Source organism: Ambystoma mexicanum, chromosome 12 (genome assembly GCF_040938575.1).
Source record: "Ambystoma mexicanum isolate Mex_15411 chromosome 12, UKY_AmexF1_1, whole genome shotgun sequence".
NCBI lineage: Eukaryota > Metazoa > Chordata > Amphibia > Caudata > Ambystomatidae > Ambystoma > Ambystoma mexicanum.
This window is the reverse complement of record NC_090936.1, coordinates 280371214-280387262: the sequence shown is the minus strand read 5'-3', so window position 1 is coordinate 280387262 and position 16049 is coordinate 280371214. Positions and strand designations below refer to the sequence as shown.

Below are 16049 nucleotides of genomic sequence, written 5' to 3'. Positions count from 1 at the left end.
GGGGACTTGGGTGGTCTGGACACTGTCTGGGATAGGCACCAGTGGATGGAAGGAGCTGGATTTCCTGGGCACTGGTCTTCCCTTGAAACACTGCAACCAAACTTGAGACATAAGGAGAACTACAAGTCCCAGCTTCCCGCAAGGGAGTTGGAGCATTGTGGATTATGGAACCTGCACTGCTTATCCAATCCGGTTTATGTGCATGAAATCGGACAAGATTCACTTATCAAACAGAGCTTACCTTGTGAGCAGTTCCCAATGCTGTGTCCATCCATGCATGCACTTTGGCACAATTGCAGAGCCCAGTGGAGACACTGAACATTGTCCAAAGAAAAAGTTGGTGGCCAGGGATTCAAGTTTTGTCTCAGTCAGAGGTAATAAGATAACGCCTAAATGCTCACGTGACCCCTACCCAATTAATCAATGCCACAGCACATAAGTATTCAATAAGAAATACCATTGAAAGGCCAGCAATACCAGACCAATCGGAACGGAGAAACTGGGGAAAGTGCCAATCGGGAATATGGTTACAATGAAAGGCTGCAAGCAGACAGTAGATGTACCTGCCTCTGCCTCGAAGAAAGACTGCTGCCTGACTCAAGTAGCGCTGCAAAATTGCTTGCCATGAAGAGTTGGACGGTCCTAGTACTTCAAGCCTGATTGGAGCGGAAGACCCCACCTGGGGAAGAATGTGGAAGTTCTGGCTGAGATTTTTCAAGAAAGGTTCTGACATCTACCGGCTAGCAGTGGAAATCCCTACTGGAGATAACTGTTGGGCATCTGAGTTCAGTGGGAGCGAAGTGAATCACAGTGGCCTAGAGAGGACGACACTGGAGTAAGTGTAAACGAGGAATATGTGACTTGTGACAGCAAGAGCTGATGAACAGGACAACAAGAGAAACTTTAGATTGAAGCCTGGTGGGATGGAACTAGAAACCAGAGAGAGAGCGCCAGTCGACTTAAGAAGATGCCTCAATGTTATGAATACACCTGAGGAAGGGAGGGATGAGAGGCTTCAAACTTGAACCGTTTTGCATAATGTTTGGTATATGACTGGACAACAGGTTGGGGATCCTTCTGTTGTCCAGAACTTTGGATCTTGTACTGCCATCTAGGGTTAACCTGGGGCTAACAGGACTGCTTGATTATGTTTTGAAACATTTTGGTTGACCATCTTATTGCGATTATTGCCTGAAGAAGCAAGGACTAAGAGTATGTTTAGACTATTTTTGAGTTAAACCCAAAGTTCAAGGTTCAAGTTAAACCCCCTCACCTAGTGTTGGCCGATTCCTGACATGTTTTTCATAACCATTCCATTCTGGTTTTTAGTTATTTCACCAGGACCTATAGGCATTAAACAAAACCCATCCATAGACTTGCTTCAAGTAAAGGCTTGGTTGCACACTATCATTGCTTGGTCTTGATGTATCATTGCTCTGCCTGCCTATATATATGGAGATGTGTTATCTCACAAAGTCTCTATGAAACAGTCCTGTGAAAGTCCAGAGAACTAGTAAAGGATAGTAAATTTTCTTTACATTGTGGCAAACTAAGCCCATTTTCAAAGTAGAATGTTAAACTAAGAGCTTTACTCGATGCATGTTTCCTTCCAATGCAACACCAACTGTGTTTGTGCTGTCACTATCCTGCTCTCGCTTTTTGTCAAAAGTACAGTGCACACCTTTCCCATCTACCACTCATAGTACCCTCCTTCCCTTGCCCTAAACACTAAACCCATCGTTCTGCCTGTGTGTGTACACTCATGCGTAGATTTACTGGTCACAGTGTATGAAGTAGACTACTTTAGAGATGGACAGTGTTGGAGAAGTATTACGAGTCTTCCTCAGTTACGTTTGGCAAGGAGAGAAGTATGATATCTATGATTCTGTCCAGCCCCTTAACCGGTTAAACTTGGAAGAACTTGTATCTCTTACCATTACACTATTAGGAGCAGGTTAAAATTAGCAAGAAAAGTAAAAGGTAGCCATTATGAAATGTCACTGTTGCCTCTCGTCTTATCCTTTCTTGTTTAGCTGGTCCATCCGCTAGTCTTGGATCCTGCCATGAAGTAGGACGAGGAAGGTTATTCTTTGCTACAGATATTCATTAGAAATATGCATTGCATCCTTGCCATCTGAGGTTTGGACTTCAGCTGAATTGGCCAGTCTTATTCTTCATTCTTCCATCATATCAGGCAGGATGTTGCTTATTGTCTGCTGGAAGTAGATGATTTTGGCTGACAGACTAGTCCCAAGCTTGAAGGTAGAGAAGTGGTATACTTAATGGAATTTGAAATGGCACCAAAGCATGTATTGAAAACCACTGTACTGAAGCATATCCGAAGAAAAATATATGGCCATTACAAAGCTCTGTTCTTAGTAGATCTTGTGTGAAGCTTGTTTACTTGCATACCATCTGTTGGGAGATTTCCTTCGCCAAAGGTGGTCTTCATCTGTTCATGGCATATCCGTACTAATCTGTTGCACTGAAATGAGCAGTTGTCCTATATGTAATGCCTCTGCAATGATGTGTACATGTTTGTTTTATAATGATAGATGTGGCAGTGCACAACATACCAACTTACCTTCTCTGTCCCTTGGTGTGATGGTTGGAGCAAGCATGATTTCCCGATGGGTGGGAAGAGGAATCCCGTCGCAAATCACATCATGCTCAGGTCGAGAGGTGGGGGCTCGCCACATATCACACCATGGGGCCGAGTCAGACGCCACAGACGAAACTATGCTGCGAGTGTCATTGGAGAGTCAGGCCAGCAACCCTGTCAGAACCCCAATACTAATCCCTACTTAAACCTACACCTATGACAAAGCGTCCACTCTTGATTTTACCACAATTGCATGTCAAGATGCCATATCTTCCAATGGATGGGAGGTGGTGCCAATCACCATTACTAATGAGCCTACTTCTGCAACTGCACCCATTGCCTTGTTACACAGGGGACTTCCAAAAATATGGAGGATGTTTATTTTGTTTACTCCTTTCTAAGAAAATGGGCTCTGATTCCCAACAGTGTGAGCTCCTAATCCAAGGTGGATGTTTTCAAACTTCCTGCCCTCACTTTCTCGTCCTTTAGAGACCCTCCTTTGGTCGGCCAACAGGGAGGGGAACCTTGGGAGGACTCTTGATTCTGTTAAGGTTAGTCACAATAATTTTCTATGTTTACTTTTTTTTCGCCCCATTTATTATTTTGAGCCTCCAGTGTAATGATCCCCAAATAAACACTGTGATAATACCAGAGTTGCTTTTCTGGCCTTGATTGGTCCATGTTGGGTTTTTGACAACATTTAGTGTTTGCATATTTACGTTGCATTACACTTTGCAATTTGATGGAAGTACCCTGTTAAATTACACTGCCTCATCCAGTCACTGTCTAGTGGCTAATGACATTGTAATACATCCGAGTATGTGAATTAAGATTTGTTTAAATGTGTTGCTCACTATTTTTCATGTTGCTTCCTTTTTTCTCTCAGGAACATGTGAAGTGGGTCCACAATGAAATGCTTGATAAGAACTCCCAGCTGAAGCTCATCTATGTAACCCCAGAGAAAATTGCCAAAAGCAAAATGTTTATGTCCAAGCTGGAGAAGGCTCATGAAGCTGGAAGACTCACTCGTATCGCGGTGGATGAAGTACACTGCTGTAGCCAATGGGGACATGACTTCAGACCTGGTATGTCGTTTTAGAATTCATGTGTATGTTTGACGATTGTTGAATTTCAGGCACAGATCGCTGAGTGTCCTTATCTTGTCTCCTTCAGATTATAAACTGCTTGGTATTTTGAAGCGGCTGTTCCCCTCAGCGTGCCTGATTGGTCTGACTGCGACCGCAACCAGTAACATTCTGAAAGATGCTCAAAACATTTTGTGTGTTAAAAAATGTGTCACATTCACTGCCTCTTTCAACCGACCTAACCTTTATTATGAGGTATGTACAGCTACTCCTCTCTATGTCCTTTACTATGCGAAGCAACACACTGGCATAATACTCAACAGAATTATGTAAATCTTTCATGAATTGGCTTAGGGCCAATTGTCATGCGTTCTTTTTCCCTGTTTTTCACATACAGACATCTTCCACTTTTTTACTACACATTATAAATGCATTGATTTGTTTATAGTCATTGTTTACTTATTACATCTATGGCTTTGTGCTTGTACGATGTGCCTTGTGTAGAGCACCTTACAGAATTAGCAATCTCTCAGCATTGTAGTGAATAGAGCATCACATTTAGGCTCAAGAATATGTAATAAACAACTGCGTCAATAACATACATATTCAAACAGAGGTAAAGCTGTGGGTTGAGCACCTACTGCAAACATTTGCAACCTGCAAGTCACAAGTTTGGAACGTACTCTGCCCCACCAAACTCTTCTTCCTTTCCAAGGTTGCTAAAAGAAGTGCTGTTGATTAATAACTCTGTTTTATGTAAATGTTGAGCGACCACTATCCGGTTTGCGATTGGGATAATATCAAGGCCCAATATTAGTGTAGCAAGTATTTCAGTATCTCCCATAGCCATCTATTGAGAGCCTTTAGGGATGAACGGCTCCCAACAACAATACATGGTGCCCGGTTTATGGTTTCACTCCAGTCCTCTTTGCTTAAACAAACTGGTGGGGAATTTGTGAAAGAGTTGTCTGGTTGGACCGATCCAAATGATCGCAACGGAGATGGCTATGGTGTCTATCTCGAGATTTCCAGCATTTTCATAATCACCTTACTATGGTAAGAGCAAATTATTATCTTGAAGGTGTCACATGATGGAATCAATTACCGTGATCAAGGAAGCAGTTAGTTTACTTAAATGTTTTATAATTTCTTGTTTTACGATAAGATAAGATCAAACTGAATTAGGTTACCTTATAAGCATTCAAAAAAGATGTGGGGAGGCCATTTAATTAATGGATGCAGATAATAACCGGTTTTATTTCAAATCTAAAGGCAAGGGGCTATGCTGCAGTTTTTTGAACAAGGAATGGGGCAAAGAAATATTTACGTAAAATACCTTGCCATGTTCAGTGTAAACTGTTGTCGTTTTAAGATATAAGCATTTCCAACTTTGGCAGTATTAGCAGCTATTTGTCGAATCACACAGCCCAGAAACGATGTTGTCTGTCCAATGATAATGTGGAATCTATTGAAAATATATTGGATTGATGCCTGTATCTGAAGAGTGATACGCAAAGGTACATAGAGAGGTTGTACAAGGGATTATCGATGGAATGTGAAGTCATGATAAATTGACCGCTATGGTATTCTCAGACCTTTTGCATCAGGGTTACAGATTTTTGTAAAGTGATTTAAATACAAACTCTATCAAAAGTGGCGCTGTATAGAAACCACAGCTGAAACATGGGTCAGTAATCCTGAAGGTATGGGATTGTAATACTAAAATTAATATGTTATAGGATATATAAGAAGTCTTGATTCTGCAGAGATGTTTTTAGGATGGATTTATATTTTTATAATGGAAAAATAATGGCAATGTTTTCATAATGTATGGGTTTATATGGATTTCTTTTTTCTTTAACCAAAACCGTAATTAAGTATTTTTTTTTAATATTCTCATATGGTTGGAAAGGCACATAAATGCTTCAGTTAATCTACAGTATGACCAGTTCATGTCGTCACTATCTTTTCAGGTTCGGGCGAAGCCTTCAAATAATGAGGACTTCATTGAAGACATTGTAAAGCTTATCAATAACCGATACAAAGGGGAGTCAGGTAATTGGCACAATGGATAAATATGTATATCTCCATATAAATTAACCTGAGAGTTGGCATTGTAGGAATATTTCAACCTATGGTAACCTCTGCTGGCGATTGTTTTCCATCAGAAGTACAATGCCACACATTGTTCTCATTAGTGTGTCTGTCTGTCTGTCTGTCTGTCTATATAAATGGGTTTTGAGAGAAGACTTGAACGGTCAAAATTGGTTTCTGTGAAGAGGTGACAGTAACCGGTGCAGCTTGTCGAACAGGAAACTGTGTTCCCCAGAGGAAGGCAGGATATTGCCGTATTCTGCTATTGCAATTAAATGCAAGTATGGGCCTATTGTTCGTGTCAGGACCCTGTGAAGGCATCATGAAATAAACCACTGTAATTAAGTCTTCTCTTTATACTTTATTAAATCAAAAAGAGGGTTGGAAAAAGGCTTAACGTGCCCTATAATAAGGTGGGATTTCCCTACCTAAACAGACCTAAGGATAGTTTATGTCAAGATGTCCAAAGTAAATGTCTCAAAACCTATACTTGCCCTCATGTCTATTTGTATACAATGTTTAGGGATGTCAGCATAACAATAATAAGTGTTCAAATAACAGTTCCAATCTTCTTCTAGGTTTAAATCCTCAGTTCCAGTTCACATTGAGGTTCCTTCAGATTCACCCATAAACCGTGGCAGGTATTTTAATTGGCTTTTTATTGATGGGGGTTCTCGGTCTAGACACAGTTGTTCGACCACACGGTCCACCCATTACAGGTCACGCAACTGATACACAGAACTGGTTTCTCCTTCACGTTGCCACTGTTTCATCTTTACAGTGGGATGTTGTTCAGGTTCATCTCACATCCTCTTGATGCATTGCTTTTTTTTGTTTGCCACTATGTAAAGGATACACTTTCCTAGATTATGGTGGCTCTTGCCAATACTTGTTTCTCTTCAAATACACACTTTTGAAATATAGTTCATATGGCTCTGACCAATGCTTGTTCTCTCAAAGTTCACAGTTCTTGAATATTCATAAGTTTCCACACAAAACTGCTTTCCTTCAGCTTCGTATTCAAATTGCTTACTTTCATTCTGATTGGTTAGACATAAAATGTTCTTTCATTCAGATAGCTATTTAAAAGGTTCTTGGTTATATGGGAAATGTCATTAGCACCTTTACTTTGCTTCCGCTTTCCACTTTCTGCAGTTTCTTTGCACAGCCCTTTCCCATTTCACGGGACTCACTGGTCTCTTCTGGAGCCTTCGGTTTCTCTCATGGTGAACCGTAGCACCCGCTACAGTGAAGCCTGCTTTGCTTTCACTTCCTCCGGCTTACTCTGGTTTCCACGGTCGCCACTTCACCCAGCCTCTCGGTTAAGAGGTCCGGTAAGCCTTGTCTACCTTACCGCACCTGCGCACGCCCCATAGCTTCTCCTCTGCTCTCAGCCTGCTGCTTTCTTGCAGCGGCTCTCGTCCGCGAGCCTCTTCGCTCCACCACACTGACACTCGCTCTTCCCTCGGCACTGCTTCCCTGGGAGACTTGGTCTCTTCACGTCCACAGCAATAGCAGACACCATTCACCTTCTTCCTGTATTGTGGGTATTTAAACATGCTGCCAATTTGATTGTTTCTCTGGCTGCTAGACTGCACATTGTTGGTTCTGTAGTCTTTTGTTTTTTGTTCTTCCTCGTCCCAGCACTAAAGTGGTGTGAGTGTGAATGAATGTCATTGGGGAAAATAGGGATCTAACCTACAATAACCCACAAAGGTCTGGGGGATTGAGGGGACATTTTGAGAGAAAAAAGGGGGATACCATAGCTCATCTAACGGTACCTCCAATTCTCCTCCACCAATGTGATCCTCCCTTACATATCCACCCACCAAGGTCAGGATCCGATTGCGACAGCCTTTTCCTGGCCACCTGGGTGGAGGATATATTAGGGGAAGAAATGAGGACACCTTGCAACCCCTGATAAAATTCCCTACGATATTTTGCTGAGAATAGCTTTATCTGTTACTAAAATAGAGATCGCGTCACACGTGTAGTAAATCATTTGATAATGAGTGAGTGGATATGAATGTCTCCTTTCTGTATAGCAGAAATACCAATAAATACATTAATTCAATAAAGGATATTCACGTACCCTACAAGGATAGGCATTCCTCAACTACGCAATATTGAGCAAGTTAAAACAGTCAACCTATTAATTAGCTTACCCATTATAGATCCTTATTTTATTCATATTTCAAATATCCAAACAATGTGTGCCATGGCCGAACCATTGCCAGCAAAGTTACCCACAATCTCTCGTCTTTCAAATGGGTGAACCTTGATTAGTGGCCTTGTTGGAAAATTGTCTGAGTTGCAGAAATGTGGGTTCCTCAAAATGGGGCAACGAACTGCAGATAGTTGCCCACAGTTCTGAAGGTCCTGTTTGCTGTGACAAGGCTTGAGTCTTTGCTGGATGTCAGCACCTTCCTCATCTCTACACATACCCCTCTTAGCTCTCCGATCTTCTACTGACCTCCTCTGGCTTACACTGGACTTGGGAATCCAGTCAACACTCTGTCTTCAACTCCTTTGTTTGCAGGTCTGGGAGGTGCCAGTCTGCGCTAGTCTGCGCTGGGACACGCTACACACTGCTTCGCTTGCTACAAGCTGATCCAGGGGACTTCTACTCCCTTGACTGCTGTATATATTAAAGTAAGTGACGCGCTAGACCAAGCCATTTGAAAAGGGGCTTTTGGTCGCGTTAGTAATGTTGACTTTTACTTAAGCCCTTAATTGGGAGCTCATTCATTGACGGTTCTCTCAGCCACCTCTCCGCCTGTTTAATTGTTAAATTTTGGACCCAGCCTTTGCACGCCAACCACACACTATGGGCAGACATTCTCTTAAGATACGTTTGCTAAATACTAGATCGCTTGAGAGACCTGCAATCAGTGTGGCAGATTATATTCAGGATGAGCACATTGATATTATGTGCATTACTGAGACATGGCTTAGGAACTCAAGTGGGCCAAATATTGACTTAGCCACTCCAGAACCCTACTACTTCTATGCTCAGCATAGAGAAGAGAAAAGGGTTTAAGAGGAAGAGTGGCGATAATTGCTAAGCAAGAAATACATTTCTTTCAAATACCTATGTCATGTACTGGATGTGAAATTATGCTGCTAAAAGTCATAGACTCTCCTACTGATTGCATTAATTTTATTTTGGTCGATAACCCTCCAGCTGAGCGAACCTTCTTTCTGGATGAAATATCAGGTATACTGTCCAAACTTCACTCCCCAAATACCCACTAAGTCATGTTAGATTTTAATAAATGGCTGGGTAATCCCAAAGATCCTGAAGCCAGCCACAGAGTTAGAGCAACTATTGCATAGTTACGACTTCACCATTCTGAGTAAAGAACCCACACACAAACAAGGTAATGTGCTTGACTGGATCACAGTCAGAAATGTGTGTGCACATCCTGTTAGTATTAATCCGTGTATCTGGTTAGACCACTATATAGTAACTTTTGAACTAACGCTTCCTGTAAAGGAACCTCAGAAATCCAATTAAATACAATCAGTTAGTAGTAGGAACTTTTAAGAAACTCATCTGAGAAAATACAGACATTAATTCAGGAGCTAATAGCCTCTACATCAGACCAGGATACACCCACCTTGATAGTTTCAAAATACACCGAACACCTCAGCAAATTAATTGATCGAGTAGCACCGTTAATAGAAAAGAAAATTAGAATGAAAGAAAACAATCAAAAATTGTGTATTCCTCAACGCATCTCTCTGAAACAAGAGAAGAGAAAAGCAGAACGAGTATGAATGAAAAATCAATCATTAGCAGACAAAGAGAAATGGAAAGTCTTAGAAAAAAGCTATCGACTACAAACTCTTCAAGCCAAAAAAGGCTTTTATGATGCCCAAATCTCTAACTCAACTAATGACAGAAAAAACTATTTGAGATTGTTAAATCTTTAGAAAAACCAAACGCCCAAATGCAACAATTCAATCCAAACAAGGCAGACTGTGAAGCGGTACAAAAAGCTTTTGTAGATTAAATACAAACTTCTATTGCGAATGCAAAAAAGACATATAATATTGGTGAGGCCTAAAACCTCATTACTCAACCTAAAACATTTACCAATCCTCCTTTTTCACTTGGACATATTCCTACGGATTCTTTGGTGAACATTTTGAAAAAGATGTGCCGTTTTATAAATGCTTCCTTTTTACACAACGACGTGCCAGACTCGTTGAAAAACGTCAGTTACCCCACGGTTAAAAAAACCCAATCTTGACCATACAACATTTTCCAGTTACAGACCCATTACTAATACACAATTTTTATTGAAGATGGTCGATAAGATTGCAGCCAATTCCAAAAACACATTGAGAAATCTAATAACTTACATCAACGGCAGTCAGGTTTTAGGACTGCACATGTGACCGAGACCGGCATTGTAGACCCACAGTCGGAAATGATGGAGGTAGTGGACGATGGCAAAGCCAGTTTGTTGATGCTTTTAAATCTTTCGGCGGCTTTCAATCTTGTAGATCATGCTAAACCTTTAAAGTATATAGAAAAAAAATGGAAATTGCTCTTCTGATTCAGTAAAATGGTTTCAATTATTCCTAAGTAACAGGAATTCTAAAATTACCTGGCAAAGGGGTACCACACGGAGCCTGCCTGTCTCCTGCTCTATTTAATGCTTTTTGTAGATCCCTGTGTGACCTATTAGAGTCTATGGGACTATATTTTACTAATTATGCTGATGATACTCCGCTTCTGTTTAGATTAAGTGGAAACTACAAAAGACACAGAAATGATGACGTCGGCATATGAAAATATTCGTATCTGGATGATGGACAAAGGTCTCTGTTTGAACGGTCAGAAGGCGGAAGTCTTGATTTTCGGCTCTGACAAAGTAAGAGAAAAACTAGGGACAGCCTATGAAAAATTGCATATTGACCATCATGAAATTGAAATAGTCAATAAAGTAAAAACATTGAGGGTTACTATCGAGGCATCACTCAAGCAGACGCCCAGGTTGCTAGTGTGACTAGGAACGTGCACTATTACCTCAGGCTAATATGCCTGATGAAACCTTTTGTCTCAACGACAAACTGTTCTACATTGGTAAGAGCGCTAGTCTTATCAAGACAAGACTACGGCAACGCATTACTTGGTGGAGCCAGTAAAGGCTGTATTAAGAGATTACAGATTTTACAAAATGATGCGGTGAGAATAGTGAAAAGTGTGTCAAAGTATTTGCATATCTCGCAGCATAGGAGAGATCTCCACTGCCTTCCTGTACAAACAAGAATAAAGTTTTAAATCAATGTCCTGATGCACAAATGTTTGTTTGGCGATGCATCTACTTACACACGCATCAACATTCAAGCATCAATCAGGAATACTAGATTGAAAGACACTATGTGATTGCAATGCTCCAAATCATGTCGAGTCAAGGGGAAAGAAAGTTCATACGCTGTGAAAGCGGCTATTGCATGGAATAAGCTGCCAATAGACTTACAATGTGAAAGAAACCTACTTACTTTTAAAAAAAAGCCATGGAATTACTCTTTTCTCATGAGGTCCAGATCTCTTTCGATTATGTTGCTGTGCTCTCCTGAGACCTTTCTCCGTGCCCTGATGCCTACAGGTTTTGGCGCGTTAGAAATAAAAAAAAAAATAGAAATGGTTTGTTCCACCTCCACACTCTCTTCTACGGTTGCCTCGCTTTTCTGCACCTTCCTTCGTTACTTTTTTATATAAGCAAGTGAACTGCGACTCCCCTCCCCAACCACCTGCCAATTTCTTTTGATGACCATCCTACAATGTGTTTTGTGATACTGCTTTTCATAATTGTATAGTCAACACTTTGTATTCTACAGCAGTATTATTATTCACAAGGGTGGATGTTGTTTACCTTTGTGCCCTGGTGAGAGTGTGTCAATAGGGGTTAGTTACCCTTCAGCCTCCTCAACAGCTATCGTGGGGCCATAAAATTGCATTAAAGGCAATTTTCATGTATTCATTGATGATTTGTTAAGCGCCAATTGCGACAGGTCACTTTGAGGCACTTATCTAACCTTTAGCGGTGCCCTCCCCAGAGCATGAACCTAGTGATTGAGGAGATGGAACGCTGAGCCAGGGGGTCCAGTTCTGAAGAATAATCTTCTGCAAGAACTGAGAGGGCCTGAAGAAGCTGATGCCCTTCTGAACACCCTTAAACACAGTTCATTTATGTTTGTGGGGGGTGAATACTCCAGGTTGGGTTTGAAGTATTAAATTCAATATGTTGCGAATGATAAAATGCAGTGTATAAAAAATATGATGAATGCAAAAAACGCATGTCAGTTTAACCCTAACAGAAATATCTTAACACTCTAGGAACGTTGGGCTATTTTAGCTCTGATGCAGATACAAGAAAGTTACTTTCAAACAATCGAAGGAAAATGTGTTGTTTACAAATGCATAAACAGCTATTTTCAACTGTTAACACAGATGGGTTTCCTTCAGAGTAAAGACTTAAGGGACTGGGTTGTACAATCCCTGGCTGATGTGCATCCACGATGGTGGATGGAGTGGGATCCAGCAAGCCGCAACCTTCAGCAAGGTGGGTTTTATTTGTCCTTTACCTTTATTCAACATGTTTACTTATTTATTTTGTGATATAGTTCGTTAAAACTTTTCACAAAAAGAATAAATAAAAATACATACAAACAATGACAAAATATAAAAAACATACCAACATTAGAAGACACATTCATCACATCACATTCTATTCATCATATCCCATTTCATTCATGAATTAAAAAAAATACTATCACTGAAAACCTAATTTGATAGGGCTTCAGACCATACAACAAAACATGTACCACACTATGCAGAGTTGCAGAGTTTACTGATGCCAATTCTTTCTCAAAAGCTACCCACACATATGAAAAATCAATATCCCTAGACATGATGCAGCCAGATTTACCATTCTGCCAAAATACGTCATTTGAATATCTTGAGAACCTTCTGTACAATGTCAATAATACATCATCGAATACTTGTACATGGCACTGCAGTCGGTTGGCACATGTCTCAGTGTTTCTATTACACCAAGTTTTTTGCAGAGACAGCAAATCCACTCCCCTTTAGGCATGCCCAACAGGCACCTGTTATGTCCAGCACAGGGTGTTTATTTAGTATGATCTTCATAAATAGCCTATGAAGCTCAGGGCATGGGAACTGTGAAACATATTTCTGTGGGCAGCAATATTTAAAATATAGAGCAACATAATCATTCAAAGATAATAAACTACCGACATGGTCATGATTATTGGCCCAATCCCGATTGTTTCTTGAAATGGCTTAAGAGAACACCTACATTCTCTCCCCAATCCAGAGACCATGCAATTAGCTCAAAGAATTTCACATTCAACTTTTCAAACTCAGATAATGTGGAGCACCCACCATTAGATAGTCTATCCTAGGAGTATGTAAGAATAGAATTCCCCTCTGCATATCTGATTTTTAATTAGAGATTGCCGCTGTTAATACTAATTATGGGTTTAAAACGACAACATAAATAACGACATACATTTTTAGTGGCACCTAAATAAATACCCCCACCCCCCAATCCCACCGTTCCACTGGCTTTACTAAACCCCCCCTCATGCCCCTCCAACCTTTTTTGTCCTTTACCCCACCCCCCACAAATACTTTTACTAAAAATGTTGACATTTTTCTCGTTATTCAGGTGTCGCTGAAAATGTTTGTCGTTATTTATTTTTTCTCGTTAACACTGCAGACCCCAATTGTGGTACTCAGTGAGGATATGCCAAGTTCCATACGTATCTCTTGTATGGGAGTGGCTTTAGATAGCCCCAATACATTTTGCCAAATGTAGCCCTCTAAGCAGTCAACCCAACCAGCAGAGTCAGTGTAGGAGCACTCCAGAGCGCTACCAGAGCTTGATACCAGCTTTTGCCATTATATCGTCAATACACTGGGTAAATCATAGGCGCTTTAAAAGTGACAACTTTTTTTAATGAGAGCATTATGGAGACAGCTCTAGAGTGTCACTTTTTAAACAAACTGTTCCTTTTTTATCATTGGCCACCTTATAACCCATATAAAGATAACATGGAACAGAGTACTTCTCCAGCATTGGATCTTTCATAGATTCACATGCTGTGAATACTCCCCGTTGTCAGGCTGGGAATCCTCAGTTACTTTTTGATGACTGTTGCCCTAGGCAAGAAGAACCTACATTTTGTAGCCTAACACCCTTGTTATGGGTGCTTTTGGTCCAACCAATGGGACCCCGAGTAGCCCTAAACTAGACCTTCCTCTTCCCCTCAGATTCTAACAGTGTGTTCATCTGAGGGAGTCTTCTAGTTTTCTACAGTCAGAATCTTAGGTAAAACTCTTCAAAAACAACAATTGCGAAAGAAACCTCTTTCTCTACCACACCATCTAGGGGTTTTCTTCAAGGTGAGGAGGTTTCAGGGGATCGAGGGCAAAAGGAGACACCTTTTTTAAGCCCTGTGCCACTTCTGGCCTCAAAAATGTATATGAAGGATGGGAATTACCCCGAATATCCCTGTGATGTCGAATTGACCAAAAGCATGGCTGCTCCCACATGAAAACGACCACTGTCGAGGTAAAGGGTCAGAATGGAGGGACGGCCTGTAAAGAAGACCAAACCTAGGGTCGCCCATGGCTTTGAGCCGTCGTCGCCTGCACAGGCCGTCGTAGCTCGCAAAGTTGTCGCTGGGGCAGATTCAGCGGCAGAAGAGAGCAAATCAAAGGACGAAAGCACAAACATAAGGCAAGGTCAGTGAGAGAGGGCGAGGCCCTGTCCAAGTTACTGAGCTTTGTGGGGGAGGGGAGCACAAAGATCACTCGGGACGCACAACGACTGGAGGTATAAGTACCTCGTCACCCACTATGCCAAAAACGCCAAACTACGGGGCAACGAATGTCACAGGTTTCCCCCTTTCTCACCCGAGTTCGCTGCTTGCTGGAATTTTTGGGAGGAGTCTTCTTCCGTACGGTTCGGGTTTTGTACAACCCAGCACGGCCGTCTTCGGCTTCCAACGTTCATTCAGCTTCTACGTCCGGGATCAATAGGAAACACCAGGAAGTCCAGGATTCGAAGGAGGTGTACTCGGAGGCGGGTACACAGAGTCCGGGAAGCAAGACAGGATAAGGAGGAAGGAGGATAGTAGGAGGAAGTGGGGGGGGTCCGGGAACCAGGAAATAACAGAGTTCAGTGAAGGCGAACTACGGAGCATGTCTAGCCACAGCAATCAGTAGCGTTGAGACGTGCGGGGCTGCGGGGCGTGGCTTCTTTATAGAACGTGCTACGTCGGACCTGAAAGCTGGTGGGCAGCGTTCTGTGTTTAATGGCCATGTTGGAAGTACAGCAGAGTGTAAGCCCCAATGTGTCAAGGACCAGGAGGTCCAAAAGGGGCGTGTCCGACGGTTCATGACAACGAAAGCCATCGAGGCACGGAAGGCTCACAAGCACACCACGGAGAGGGATCGACAGAAGTCGCATTAAGTCAGTCCGCCAATGGCGACGAAGCACTGGGCGCCTGACCCTTCCACAATGCTGCATAAATCTACCTCTTCGACACCTCACAATTCCAGTTGGTACATGAAGTCCAGCTTGTTGACAGCACAAACTACCTCGTCGACAACATCTCACAAAACCACTTTGTCCACGAAGTCCACCTCGTCGATGGCACTACACAAAACTAGCTTGTCCACATCACACCATAAATCGGACTAAAACAGTCTTGTCACCCCGGCCTACAGCCTCGGCGGCCGGGAAGGAAACACCCCCAGGCTCCAAGAAGCCACAGAATGAGATCCCGTCGCCGACACCGTCTACGACGACTCTGTTGACGTCCGGATGAGGTACAGCCTCCTCATATAGCCAAGCTGTTAAGACGGATTTTTGAACTCAGTCCTGGTGGCGCAGAAGTTCAGAAGGCCAACCTAATTACTTGGAACAGGGTAACCTCTGGACGAGCAAGACCAATCAAGTTAGCGATCGCGGCGGTCAAGACTAGGTCTCAAGAGGGGTGAGGGTGACTGAAAGCCCGCAATGAGCACACAAAGCAAGATCACTTACAAACTACTCCAAACAGGTGTTATATAAAAAATATATACACATTTATTTTAAGGCCTTTAAAACAATGACCGTAGCGAGAAAATCGCAATATAACGATAGTAAACCAACACATACCATATCAATACAATATATATACAAATACGACAGTCGCAAGCGTTATATGCACGAAATGTG

The 16049-nt window shown here is 41.9% G+C and overlaps 1 protein-coding gene across 7 annotated transcripts in view; it reads left to right on the top strand.

Moving 5' to 3' along the window:
• RECQL (RecQ like helicase) overlaps nt 1-16049 on the top strand; it is a 730526-nt gene that overhangs the window by 474157 nt on the left and 240320 nt on the right. For all 7 annotated transcript variants that reach the window (XM_069628431.1, XM_069628429.1, XM_069628430.1 and 4 more), the window contains 3 exons: nt 3489-3687; nt 3776-3942; nt 5661-5742. In XM_069628431.1, the coding sequence (XP_069484532.1) occupies nt 3489-3687; nt 3776-3942; nt 5661-5742 (448 nt within the window). The remainder of the gene's footprint in view (nt 1-3488; nt 3688-3775; nt 3943-5660; nt 5743-16049) is intronic.